This window comes from Cetorhinus maximus, chromosome 3 (assembly GCF_964194155.1).
Source record: "Cetorhinus maximus chromosome 3, sCetMax3.hap1.1, whole genome shotgun sequence".
Classification (NCBI taxonomy): domain Eukaryota; kingdom Metazoa; phylum Chordata; class Chondrichthyes; order Lamniformes; family Cetorhinidae; genus Cetorhinus; species Cetorhinus maximus.
In genome coordinates, this window is record NC_135881.1 from 48,276,562 (window position 1) to 48,291,133 (window position 14,572).

General features: G+C 44.7%; 1 protein-coding gene across 3 annotated transcripts in view; it reads right to left on the reverse strand.

Annotated features, from left to right (window-relative positions):
- Positions 1-414: 414 nt before the first annotated feature.
- Positions 415-14,572, reverse strand: part of gpr158a (G protein-coupled receptor 158a) — a 642,328-nt gene continuing 628,170 nt past the window's right edge. For all 3 annotated transcript variants that reach the window (XM_078538078.1, XM_078538082.1, XM_078538086.1), the window contains 2 exons: positions 9,555-9,701; positions 415-3,439 (listed from right to left, as the gene is read on the reverse strand). In XM_078538078.1, the coding sequence (XP_078394204.1) occupies positions 1,526-3,439; positions 9,555-9,701 (2,061 nt within the window). In that variant the 3' untranslated portion in view covers positions 415-1,525. The remainder of the gene's footprint in view (positions 3,440-9,554; positions 9,702-14,572) is intronic.

Genomic DNA, 14,572 nt, shown 5'->3' on the forward strand with positions numbered 1-14,572 from the left:
ATGGCACAAACAATTCTCCCATGAGATAGTATGCTGTCACCATGAACAGGCAATAACAATTACTCTATCAGTAGCTAAAGGGGGAATATCTGAGTCAGCTGAGAAACTCTCAAAGGTGCCCCAAAGCAATGATTTATTACTTTTAATTTAAAATGGGCCATTGCAGCAGTTATCACATTGCAGATAGTTTCCTGTGTCCAGTTCTTTTATTATGAGTTTGCAATTACAAGACTTAATTAACCCCATGAATAAACACAAATGAAGATCTATTTGATCTGTTTTCATCACCATATTTCAATGGTGACATTTTAGTCCCTATCACTGTGTCGTTGCCCTATCCCATTATGCAGTTAAAGGTAGCTTTCTCTCCAGAAATCATGAACAAGCACATGCAAAATTTGTATAATATAAATGTAATTTTATTGCAGATAAGGTACCTTATTTACATGCTGCCACAAACCATAAAAGAAATCTATCAAATATTCCCTGGTGGATGCCAGAGCTTGTCAGTAAATAGGACAAGCACAGAATACAGTGTACAGGATACAGCCTCACTCACAATACAATTCAGTACAGTCCAAATGCTAAGGTCAGAGGTTTAGCAAGATGTTAGTCCTACCAGTCACTTTGCATGCAGAACATAGAAGCAAATATATGAGGTTACAGATTTGATTCTTTTAGGTGCTAAACACTGCAAAGCTAAAGATAGTTGAAATTTATGTTTCAACAGATAGTGAGTTATTGTTTAGAGCTGTAACACCTTTAAATAAATTTGCACAAATAAGTTGATTAAAAAAGTGCAAACCAAGGATTGTTATGTAATACAGCAAATCATCATATTCAGGGATAGGGAGTGGGAAAATATCAGCTAATATAAATTAAGCTGAAGTTGGTTATATTTCATTAAGCTAGGTAGGACCACGGAATCCACTATTAACAGTGGCTATGTGCACTAGGAATAATCTTTGGGAAAAATAAACCACAGGAACCTACTGCTTCATATATCAAAAAATCTTGAACAGCTATTGATACCAAACTATAATTCTCAGGGAGTACATAAGAATCTGTAAACACCAGTTAAAACAAAAGATCCACAATATAAACCACACTGAATACAATAGTATTTCAAAAAAGTTTATGGCTTGTGGGCCAAGTCAAAGCTCACTGCATGTCATGTTATTGGTTAATAAACAGAAGGAAAATGGCTCCCATTTGTCAGAATAGGTGCTTCAGGTTGGTGTAACAGTACATGACCATTGCATAAATTAGAGTAGTTCTGTCATATAAGTGTTTCTAATACTAGAGCATTCCGGAATGCATGTACATCTGACAGAATATGTTCTTGTTAGAATTGTACGCAGATTAAATAAAAATGAGGAAATGAAGGCTGTCATACAAATGAACTTGAATCCTGCTTTCACTGTTTCTATTTGTTCTTTTAATAAAGTACCTATTGTTGATATGGAATTCTTAGTTTTATGATATGAAAACTTTCACTTCAGGAGCAGGTTGACTAGATTTGTTGTCACACATTTTTTCCCGATGTTTGATCATCAAAATCCCAAGGACATATTGAGGCCATTTTTGATGTATCTACATCAATGCCATGTGAATTTTTATTGTCCTTAGCTGCAACTGTGTCTCCTTCTGCTACTTGTAGAATGGGGCTGCTGTCCTCGGCGTCCCAAGGACATTTCTCGGCAAGCTTGCCTCTTTCCTTTCCTGCTCCATTGTTGTTTATCTTTTTGCTCTTTCCAGTTGCAGACCCAGGGGTTATTTTGACTTCCCGAGGACAGCTTTCAACCACATTAGATTTGTCCAATAGGTTTTCATCTTTCATGTCCTTTTCCTTATATTTTCCCTTCGCTTTTATCTTATCATCTTTTCTTTCTTTTGCTTTCTCTGCCTCCTTGCCTTTTCCTGCAGATACCAAAGTTTTCACAGATATCCCAAACCCTTTCATCATTGACTTTTTCTGGGGTATACTGTTTAATAAAGAGGCTGAGGCAGCTGAAGCTGGGCTCTTCTCTGATTCTGGTGAATCTGGTGGTTCGAACTCCCAAGGACAAACATTTGCTCTATTAACTTGTTGTAGGCTACAGCTTGACGTTAGGGTCTCTGGTGTGGTCTCTTTGTCCTTTCCATCTGCCTGCTCTCCTTTATACCCATCCCCTTTCACAATCTGGCTCTTCTCCAATGTCTTGCTTGGCATTTCCTTGAAGTCCCAAGGATGAATCTCAAAAACTTTGGCTACGTTATTTGTATCCATATCTTTTGCAATGGAAATAGTTTCAGGCTGCTGAGATATAGCCTTCCTACCCTCTTGCAGGCTTGATTGTGGCTCCTCAAAGTCCCAGGGGCACACTTCTGATTTCTCAATATTGCCTTGCGTTGCTTGCTTTTGTTTAGCAACGTTTTCCCCAGATTTGTGTTTGTTGGTGTTCTGAACCTTCACATTTGAATGCGAACTATGAATATTTTGTGATTCCACTGGTGCAATAGATACATGTTTTTGAACTCTTGATTCTGAAGGTGTAGGTGACTGGTCCTGTAGCTCCCATGGACAGACTTCAGCTTTATCAAATGGATCGCTCAGTCGAGAGTTGGCTGTATCAGGAATAATTGTCGATTGACTATTAATATGTTGTTTCATTATTCCAGCTTTTGGAGCTCTTTTTGCCTCTTCAGAAATCGAAGAGTGGCTCAAAGAGTTTTTTGGTTGGGATGCTCCCATTTCATTGTTATCTGCTGAGGGACTTCTGTTAGTATCTTTACCTCTTTGCTGTCCTTTATAATGTTTTGTATGTTCGTCCATGCTTTGCGCTTTGCCGGTCATTCCCAACGTTTTTTCCTTTGCATTGGCAATGACACTGAGGGATTTCTGCAACATAGATGTTCTTGGATGCAAGGGCTTTTTGTCTACACTTAAGTTATGTGCACTAGCAGACTTGCACACTAGAGGAACGGATTCTGTAGAAATGCTGTCTGCCTTCTCATGTGTCTTTTTGGATAACTTTTTCCCCGTTAGTGAATCTACGAGTCCAGATTCTGTGCTGGAAACTTCCATTTTGTCTGCAACGGAAATGTTGGAATCTTCACCTTGATCTCTCATATGGTCATAGCTACTGAGAGATTTTTGCAGTAGTAATGCTTTATTTTTCATAAAGTCTTCTTTTGTTTTCACACTGGAGCTAGTGGGATCAAATGGATTCCTCCGACCAATAGTGATGCTGTTCCTGGCAATGGAAAGTTCTGAATGTTCCTTGTCCTCTTTGCTGCACTGCCTACTCACTGTCTCAGGGATTTCAGTGATGCGCCTCATAATTGATCGTCCTAAACCTTTCTTAGAGCTTCTCTTCTTTTGCAGATGTGGGTTATTAGCTGTCATCATTTTTCTTTTGTAGATCTCCAGCTGTGCATATAGTTTCTTCAGCTCATCCTGCAAGTAGAAAAAAGTAAACGCTTACATCTGTGTTCAATTTGCAATAGGACTCTTTATATAATGCAATATACGATCTGCACATCAGCTTCCAGAAAAATAAAGAATCGCAATTCAGCAATGAAATCTATGATGACTGAAAATTTAAAATATCCCATTTTGTTAGTCTATTATGAACTATTGGAATATTGACTTAGGCTTGAGTTGCATACAGTCTCCTGGGAAAATGAGCCATATTTTCATCAATGGTTTCTTTAGACAACTTTTATATGAGACATTACAGTTACCATTCATGGCTTAACTATCCTTTCAGTAACATTGGAATTCATTAGAAATATCATCTGACAAACTTCGTATAGTGTTAGCTTTATATCAATTCGGTACAAATATAGATTAGCAAGATGCATGTTGTCCTTTCACATTAATGATTCAGCAACTTGTTCAAATTAGAAATTTCAAAATGGAAGTGATAGGCAATGCACAATTGTAGCACTAAGCTAGGATACTGCTGTTTAGACAGGAATATTCTATCTATCCTTGAGGATAAACAGGTCTCATAAAAATAGTTCAAACCTCAAGTCTGCAGTGAGGGGGTTTCTAAACATAGACAAGTAACACACCCTTTGCTCCTTTGATGTATCAATATAAATGAAAGAAAAATATCTGCCTGTTTGTTTGTTGGCAAACTCCTCTGAGGTCCTTGGGCCAATCTCAACCAAACCTGGTGGGATGATACCTTGGATCAAGGGCATGTTGTAGGGGAGTTGACATCTACCACCCCTACCCAGTTTTGGTTGGGGGGCAGTGGGGGTGGGAAGCTTGGGGAGGTGGAGATTTGGCCTCCTAGCAGGGAATACTTGATCTCTTATTAGGGAACCAGACAGGTCAGGTGACAGAAGTATGTGTAGGCGAACATTTTGGGTCCAGTAACCACAATGTCATTAGCTTTAAGCTAATTATGGATAAGGATAGGTCTGGTCCTCGAGTTGAGATTCTAAATTGGAGAAAGGCCAATTTTGTGGAAATGAGAAAGGATCTAGGAAGAGTGGATTGGGATAAGTTGTTTTCTGGCAAGGATGTGTTCAGTAAGTGGAAGGCATTCAAGGGCGAAATTTTGAGAGTGCAGAGTTTGCATGTTCCTGTCAGGATTAAAGGCAAAGTTAACAGGCATAGGGAACCATGGTTTTCAAGGGATATTAGCAATCTGGTTAAGAAGAAGAGAGAGGTGTATAGCAGGTATAGGCAACAAGAAGCAAATGAGGTACTTGTAGAGTTTAGAAAATGTAAGAAAATACTAAAAAAGGAAATCAGGAAGGCAAAAAGAAGACATGAGGTTGCTTTGGCAGATAATGTGAAGGTAAACCCGAAGGGTTTCTACAAGTATATTAAGAGTAAAAAGGATAGTAAGGGACACAATTGGTCCCCTTGAAGATCAAAGTGGTCGTCTATGTGTGGAACCTCACGAGATGGGGGAGATCTTAAACAGTTTTTTTGCATCAATATTTACTCAGGAAACTGGTATAGTGTATAAGGAAGGAAGGGAAACAAGCAGTAGTTTCATGGAACATATAGAGATTAAAGAGGAGGAGGTGCTTGCTGCCTTACAGCGAATAAAGGTAGATAAATCCCCCGGGCCTGACATGATATTCCCTCGGACCTCGAGAGAGACTAGTGTAGAAATTGCAGGGGCCCTGGCAGAAATATTTAAAATGTCCTTAGCCACGGGTGAGGTGCCGGAGGATTGGAGGGTAGCTCATGTTGTCCCGTTGTTTAAAAAAGGCTCCAAAAGTAAACCAGGTAATTACAGGCCAGTGAGCCTGACGTCAGTAGTAGGTAAATTATTGGAAGGTGTTCTGAGAGATCGGATATATAATTATTTGGACAGCCGAGGGCTGATTAAGGATAGTCAGCATGGCTTTGTGCATGGTAGGTCGTGTTTAACGAACCTTGTAGAGTTTTTCAAGGAGGTTACCAAGAAAGTAGATGAAGGAAAGGCTGTGGATGTTGTCTACATGGACTTTAGTAACAAGGTCCCACATGGGAGGTTAGTTCAGAAGGTTCAGACACTTGGTATCCATGGAGAGGTTGTAAACTGGATTCGAAATTGGCTGTGTGGGAGAAGACAGAGAGTGGTAGTGGATGATTGCTTCTCAGACTGGAGGTCTGTGACTAGTGGTGTGCCTCAGGGATCTGTGCTGGGACCATTGTTGTTTGTTGTCTATATCAATGATTTGGATGATAATGTGGTGAATTGGATCAGCAAGTTTGCTGATGACACTAAGATTGGAGGCGTTGTGGACAGCAAGGAAGGCTTTCAAAGCTTGCAGAGAGATCTGGACCAACTGGAAAAATGGGCCAGAAAATGGCAGATGGAATTTAATGCAGAAAAGTGTGAGGTGTTACATTTTGGAAGGTCAAACCAAGGTAGGACATACACAGTAAATGGTAGGGCACTGAGGAGTGCAGAGGAACAAAGGGATCTGGGAGTTCAGATACATAATTCCCTGAAAGTGGCATCACAGGTAGACAGGGTTGTAAAGAAAGCTTTTGGCATACTGGCCTTCATAAATCAAAGTATTGAGTATAGGAGTTGGGATGTTATGGTGAGGTTGTATAAGACATTGGTGAGGCCAACTTTGGAGTATTGTGTGCAGTTCTGGTCGCCTAACTACAGGAAGGATATCAGTAAGATTGAGAGAGTGCAGAGAAGATTTACTAGGATGTTGCCGGGTCTTAAGGAGTTGAGTTACAGGGAAAGATTAAACAGGTTAGGACTTTATTCCTTGGAGCGTAGAAGAATGAGGGGAGATTTGATAGAAGTTTACAAAATTGTGAGGGGTATAGACAGAGTAAATGCGAGTAGGCTCTTTCCACTTAGATTAGGAGAAATAAACACGAGAGGACATGGCTTTAGGTTGAAAGGGGAAAGGTTTAGGGGGAACATTAGGGGGAACTTCTTCACTCAGAGAGTGGTGAGAGTGTGGAACGAGCTACCATCTGACGTGGTAAATGCGGGCTCACTCTTAAGTTTTAAGAATAAATTAGATAGATACATGGATGGGAGAGGTCTGGAGGGTTATGGACTAGGTGCAGGTCAATGGGACTAGCGGAATAATATTTCGGCACAGACTAGAAGGGCCGAATGGCCTGTTTTCTGTGCTGTAGTGTTCTATGGTCTATGGTCTATGGAATCTCGCAGCCCTGCTTACCTTGTGTCACCTCTGACATTGTAACTCAGGCATGCTTTAACCAACCTTAACAATAGATTTCAAGAAAGAATGTGACAAATTTACCTGTTAAATCACTGACTTTCTTTCTTATTTCATTTGGTTTTTATGTCATTTTTATTTGTTTCATGGAAGTTATGTTCTGAGACACTGCATGTTATTACTTGGTAAGGGAAAGTGACATGTGGCATGTAGAACAAGGGAAGGTGAAGAGGCTAGAGCAAGATGGCAAGAAGTTGATAGAGCAACAGAGTGCAAGAAATGTTGCTGAAAGAAAGAGACCAAGGGCTACATTTAGCATTCCCCACCAACAGGTTCGAGGGTATTGGAGGGTGGGGGGGGGGGGGGGGGGGGGGGTACATTAAATCGAGCAGGTAGCCTGCTGCCACCTACCCACCTGCCCCTTCGCCCACCGCAATTATACCTGCAGCAGGGATGGCGTCTGACAACACACACCCCACTGGACCAATTCAGGTCCCAAAGTCAAAGCGTGCAATTGTTGCAAACGATGCACATTTAAGGGCCTCATTCCACTGGTCATCATCACTCCTTAACTAGTTCCCTAGTCGCATCAGAGCCCCATCCCTGCAAGTTGCAACCCCTCCCATGCACCCCCAAATCAGGTTGACCTCCCTTCATGGCCTCTCAAACCCCAGCCCCCACCCCACTTGTCAACAACGCTTAACCCTTGCCAACCCCTAAACATTTACAGCATTCTGATCCATCATAGCTTGTCTCATCATCCAAGTGCAGTATCGACAATGTCCACTGCTCCTGCTGGTGGTCCAGGTACAACTTCCGAGGAGGGGCTTCCTGTCCCTGAGGGGTGGTAATCCCACCTCAAGCCTATTTAAATGACTGTGGGCCTGCCATTCTTCCCCTGCACAGGATCCCCCCTGACATTTTAGCCTGGAGCTGGGGACTAGGGCGCCTCATTTAATTCAGCCCCAAAGCTCTTTTAAGGGAGCCTTCATCCATAATCCTCATCATAATTATGAGTCAGACCCAGAATATGATATCTGCAAAGACCTGAGGTGAATATTGTAATGCAACAAATTAGAAAAAAGAGCCACCTTCAGTGTGTTTGCAAATGATAAAGTATGATTTTTAAAAAATCTTTCACAGGATGTGAGTGTCGCTGGCTGGGCCGGCGCTTTTATTGCCTATCCCTAATTGCCCTTGAGAAGGTGATGGTGAGCCACCTTCCTTGAACCGCTGCAGTCCATGTGGTGTAGGTACACTCACAGTGCTGTTAGGAAGGGAGTTCCAGGATTTTGACCCAGCGACAGTGAAGGAACGGTTCCAAGTCAGAATGGTGTGCGGCTTGGAGACATCGGTGCTTAGGTCGATGCCAGGTGATCCATCCAGTTTCATTCCTTTTAAAGATTTTGTAGCAGTTTGATTCAACTGAATGGCCTGCTAGGTCACTTCAGAGGGCATTTAAAAGTCAACCATATTGCCATGGGTCTGGAGTCACATGTAAGCAGACCAGGTAAGGAGAGCATCCTGCCTCTGAGCCAGAAATTCTAGATTCAAGTCCCACTCCAGGACTTGATGCCCTTCATAACATGGCCAAACAGGTTGAGTATCAACTTGTTAATCCTTCGAACATGCCAATGGCAGGTGGTAAGAGTGGGAGAGTTCCTTGGTCAGCCATTTGATGGAAAGAAATTTGAGCCTCTGCCATCACTATCCAGAGCTCTAGCTCCAGCTTCAGCATGTAAAAGTGCATGTTGCCACAAAAACTCAAACTCCTTGGGGGGGGCTGGTTGGCTGAACAGCTGGTGTGGATCAGGTTGTGCCAACTGCATGGGGTGCAATGCTTGTTCTGGCTGGAGTGGACTTGGTACCTGCCTCCTTGCCCTACCTGTGTTGGAGATTGTGGCACTGTGGGTCACACCTGCCTTCTGGCAGAGAACTGAAGAATAAGGAGAAGTGTTTCAACCAACATTGAAAATGCAGACAGTGACACCAAAAATGTGATACTACACATGTTGCATTTGACACTGATGATAAAATATTCAGAGAATAAAAAAAATTTGAAGAACTAGGTGTAGGTGTAGGTTTAGATCCTGAGAATTTTCAGACACTGAAGATGTAGAGAATGATTAGTGGAAATAGTTAAAAACTGTACATCTAATTAAACTACAGTCAAGACAAGTTAGGTAAAGCAAATTAAAGCAAATTCACTGTGAAAAAAAATATTTTTTGTCAAATAATGTTTCTGAGCATAATAACTTTTAATGAATGTAGGTATTTGTATTTCATATTTTTGGGATGAAAATTGTAAATTAAAATAATTGTGTAAAAGTAGGTAATTCAGAGAAATGTTGAATGAAGTCTGTTGGATCTAAGAAATGCTTCAAATAAATTATTAATAGAAGCATTTTGGTGGTCTGATTTTCAGCGTTAATACTTATCTTATGCAGTCCATATGCCTGTAGGATGAATATCTCAGCTTGTTACTTCATAAAACACATTTTCTTCATCTTATTTTTTAAATCTTATTTTTAACTTTCATCCTTTTATTCCCTGGACATGGGATGGATAGCCCAGCATGTTTACCAATGAGCGCATCAGGGTATCTAACACCACAGTCTTTAATATTACTGAACCAAAATAAACATGCGTGGTCTTCTGCCTTCCACCCTAACACACTACTTCCCTTTGTTCATTCTTCCCCTCCCCCTCTCTTCACACAGATGCTGCAAGGCCTGCTGAGTATTTCCAGCATTTCTGTTTTTTATTTGATTTCCAGCATTCACAGCATTTTGCTGTTGTGTGAGCATAGCTTTGTGTTTACAGGGAGAGAAATCTATCTTTCGCTTTAAATTAAGAAACAAAATTAAATCCAGGCATAGACAATAGGAAAAGTTAATTGTTTTTACTCTAATGTCGTCGGGATCTAGGCTGTGCTCACTCCAGGCTGAGGTGATGCTGCTGTTCAAGTATGACCCTGATCTGCCCATGTCAAGTTCATCTTCATAGGCCTCTGTTGCTATGTCATCTCTGGGGTTGATGCTTGCTTGAAGAAACTAGAAGAAAAGAAAAATAAGAGAATCACAGTTGGACCTTATCGAGCTGGTTTGGTTGAAAACAGAAAATAGAGTCTTCCTAATGCTGGATTTTTTCAACCAACTAACTCTGTTACATTTGAATTGTTACAGGTCACTTAGGCCAGAATTTTCACGTCGGCGTGCGGGGGCAGGCCCGGCACACCGACATGTAAAATGACGCGCGGTAACGTCAAGCGTGCGTCCCAATGTCACCGCACGTCATTCAGATCTTTCGTTCAAAGGCCTGTTAAGGCCAATAAAAAAACAATTAACATAACTATTAACACTACCCGTCCAACCTTAAGGTTGGTGAGCAGGCGAAGAGCCCAAGCGGCCTTCATGTAGCTCCTCACACCCCGCTTCCTGTAAGGACTCCATCCCATTCTCTCAGTTCCTTCGCCTCCGTCGCATCTGTTCTGATGATGCTACCTTCAAAAACAGTTCCTCTGACATGTCCTCCTTCTCCCTTAACCGAGGTTTTCCACCCACGGTCGTTGACAGGGCCCTCAACTATGTCCGGCCCATCTCCCGCGCATCCGTCCTCATGCCTTCTCCTCCCTCCTAGAAACATGATAGGGTCCCCCTTGTCCTCACTTATCACCCCACCAGCCTCCGCATTCAAAGGATCATCCTCCGCCATTTCTGCCAACTCCAGCATGATGCCACCACCAAACACATCTTTCCTTCACCCACCCTGGCGGCAATCCGTATGGATCGTTCCCTCCGGGACACCCTGGTCCACTCCTCCATCACCCCCTACTCCTCAACCCCCACCTATGGCACCTCCCCATGCCCATGCAAAAGATGCAACACCTGCCTCTTCACTTCCTCTCTCCTTACCGTCCAAGGGCCCAAACACTCCTTTCAAGTGAAGCAGCATTTCACTTGCATTTCCCCTAACTTAGTCTACTGCATTCGTTGCTCCCAATGCAGTCTCCTCTACATTGGAGAGACCAAACGTAAACTGGGCGACCGCTTTGCAGAACACCTTCGGTCTGTCCGCAAGAAAGACCCAAACCTCACTGTCGCCTGCCATTTTAACACTCCACCCTGTTCTCTTGCCCACATGTCTGTCCTTGGCTTGCTGCATTGTTCCAGTGAAGCCCAACGCAAACTGGAGGAACAGCACCTCATCTTCCGATTAGGCACTTTACAGCCTTCCGGGCTGAATATTGAATTCAACAACTTTAGTTCTTGAACTCCCTCCTCCATCCCCACCCCTTTCTGTTTCTTCCCCCTTCCTTTTGTTTTTTCCAATAATTTATATAGATTTTTCTTTTCCCACCTATTTCCATTATTTTTAAATCTATACCTTTTATGCCCTGTTAGTCTTTCCACCCCACCCCCACTAGAGCTGTACCTTGAGTGTCCTGCCATCCATTCTTAATTAGCACATTCGTTTAGATAATATCACCACCTTCAACACCTCTTTGATCCTTTTATCTGTGACATCTTTTGATTATCTGCTCCTATCACTGCTTGCTTGTCCCTACAACCACACCCCCGCCCCCCACCACTTCTCTCCCCCCAACCACCCCCCCCCCCCCCCCCCCCCACCCCACCTTAAACTAGCTTATATTTCACCCCTCTCCTAATATTACTCAGTTCTGTTGAAGGGTCATGAGGACTTGAAACATCAACTCTTTTCTTCTCCGCCGATGCTGCCAGACCTGCTGAGTTTTTCCAGGTAATTCTGTTTTTGTTTTGGTAAGAGACTAAATGCTTTAAAATGGGTGTAAAGATTGTATCCATAAAGGTGCGTAGCATTAAATCTACTACGTGATGTGTTGCGACCTTGGATTACCTTGCCAAGGTCAAAGCTGACCTGTTGTTTCTGCAGGAGTGTGCGATACCGCACCTCAGCTCCTCCAGGCAATGGTCACGATGGTGGTCCCATGGGCCATTGATCTGGTCGGGAGGAAACGACTCTTGTTCCTCCGGCCTGGGTATTCTGCTGCGGGGAGGCAACTTCACCGTCTCTGAGGTTAAGGAGGTGGTGGCCGGGTGCCTCCTCGTAGCAGACGTAATGTACAAGAATGCTCCACTCCGGTTAATTAACGTGTACGTCCCGGCACAAAAGAGCGAGCGGCTGGCAGTCTTTCAGCAGCTCCCACTGCTGCTGGCGACCTCCAGGCCGGTCATTCTGGGTGGTGACTTCAACTGCATCATCGATGCGGCTGGACGATCCGGCAGGGCCGACAGCAGATTGGACACTATGTCCAGATCCCTGATGGAAACAGTTAAGGATGCCAAGCTGTGCGACATCTTCAGCAACCCTGCAGACGGAGCGCAGCGTAGATACACCTGGTCGCGGCCAGACGGGTCCAACCGTTCCAGGATAGACTTCCTTTTTGTGTCCCGCGCATTCGCAGTCAGATCCACTGACGTCAAGCCGGTGTTCTTCTCTGACCACTGCCTCCTACTGGCTGACTGTCACTTAGAGGAAGATCAGAGGGTGGGCAGGGGGGCATGGAAGCTAAACGTGCAACTGCTGACCCCAGAAAACATTGAGGAGCTCAAGAGGGATTACAAAGGTTGGAGAACTGTGAAATCCCTCTTTGAGACCCTGACACACTGGTGGGAAGCGATCAAGGGAAACATCAAGAGGTTTTTCATCCTCAAAGGTGCCCAGAAAGCTAGAAAGGAACAGAGGGAAACGTCCCGACTCCAGAAAAACATGCAAAATCTGCTCCGGCTGCGGTCGATGGGGGTCGATGTCAAGGAGGAACTCCAAGAGGTGAAGAGCCAACAAGCCTCGCTCTTTGCCTGGGAGGCCTCCAAGATCATCTTCCGGTCCAGAGTCCGTTCCGTAGAGCAGGATGAGACGTGCTCACGTTTCTTCTTCCAAAAGGTACACAGAGAGAGCTCTGTGATTAACAGCCTGAAGGAAGAAGACGGCTCAGTAAAGTCATCGCAGTCCGACATTTTGAGGATCAGCAAATCCTTTTATGCCGGATTGTATGACGTGAAGCCCACAGACAGCATGGCCTCCCAGTCCTTCCTGTCCTCTATCATGGAGGTCTTAGACAACAGTACACGGGAGGACCTGGACAAACCGCTAACTCCTGACAAATTGACTAAGGCCCTTGAGTCCTTCGAGAAGAGTAAAACTCCCGGAAGCGACGGCTTGCCGGCGGAGTTCTATTCGGCTCTGTGGGACTGGATTGGCCCAGACCTGCTAGAAGTGTACGAGAGTATGCTCCTGGCCGGCAGCATGTCAGAATCCATGAGGAAAGGCATCATCACCCTCATCTACAAGCACAAGGGGGAAAGGGAGGAAATTAGAAATTGGCAACCCACTTCACTTCATCAAAGACACCAAGGGGTTGTTTTGCAATCTTACAGTTCGGTTGTGAAAATTGTTTTGCTGCTGCACCCTCCTAGGGGTGGTCTCATTTAAATCTAAAAGTCGCAGCTTGATGAGGTTGTGAATGACACAATGTGAACTTAATGAATGTGGGCTATAAGATTCTGTCCAAGGTCATCGCCAATCGGGTCAAGTCCGCTCTGGAATTGGTGATCCACCCTGACCAAACCTGCACTGTGTCGGGCAGGAAGATCTCTGACAGCCTCGCGCTGCTCAGGGATATGATTGCCTATGTGCAGGACAGGGGTGTGACACCTGCCTCATCAGCCTGGATCAGGAGAAGGCCTTTGACAGAATATCGCACACCTACATGGTGGATGTGCTCTCCAAAATGGGGTTTGGGAGGGAATTCGCAATTGGATCCATCTGCTCTACACTAACATCAGTAGCGCAGTATCAATCAAGGGGTGGGAATCAGATAGCTTTCCTATTAAATCTGGAGTCAGGCAGGGCTGCCCCCTCTCCCCTGTCCTTTTTGCGTGTTGCATAGAACCCTTTGCTGAGTCCATCAGGAAGGATCCGGGCATAAGAGGAGTGACAATCCCAGGCAGTGGAGGCACTCAGGTCAAAGCCTCCCTGTACATGGACGATGTTGTCGTCTTCTGCTCGGATCTGCTGTCAGTGCGCAGACAGATCCACATCTGCGACCAGTTCGAACTGGCCTCGGGAGCCAAAGTAAATCGTGGGAAGAGCGAGGCCATGTTCTTTGGGAACTGGGCTGACCGATCCTTTGTCCCCTTCACCGTCAGGGCTAATGCCCTGAAGGGCTGGGGATATGGTTCAGAGGGACCGGGGCATGCGTTAGAAACTGGAAGGAGCGAGTGTCTATGGTGAAAAGAAAATTGGGCGTGTGGGAGCGACGCTCCCTCTCCATTGCAGGTAAGAACCTGGTCATCAGGTGTGAGGCACTCTCGCTGTTGCTGTACGTGGCGCAGGTCTGGCCCATTCCACACTCCTGCGCGATGGCGATCAGCCGAGCCATCTTTCGCTTTATCTGGAGGTCGAAAATGGATCGTGTCCGTAGGGACGCGATGTACAAGCCTCTAGATAAAGGGGGAAAAAACGTGCCCAACATCGCCCTCATATTGATGGCCACCTTTGTGTGCGGCTGCATCAAGCTTGCGTAGACCCTCGGTACGCAAACACCAAGTGTCACTATGTGCTGAGGTTCTACCTGTCCCCAGTGTTGCGAAGGATGGGTCTGGCCACGCTGCCGCGGAACGCTCCAAGTAGTTGGACCGTGCCGTACCACCTGTCCCTGGTGGAAGAATTTATGCAGAGAAACACCTTTGACCACATGTCCATCAGGCAGTGGTCAGCACGTAACGTCTTAGAGGCCCTGCGGGAAAAGGAGAGGGTGGATCCTGTGGGATGGTTCCCTGAGCAGACTGTCAAAGTCATTTGGCAGAATGCCTCATCGCCAGAACTTTCCAACAAGCACCAAGACGTAGCTTGGCTGGTGGTGAGAAAAGCCCTCCCCGTC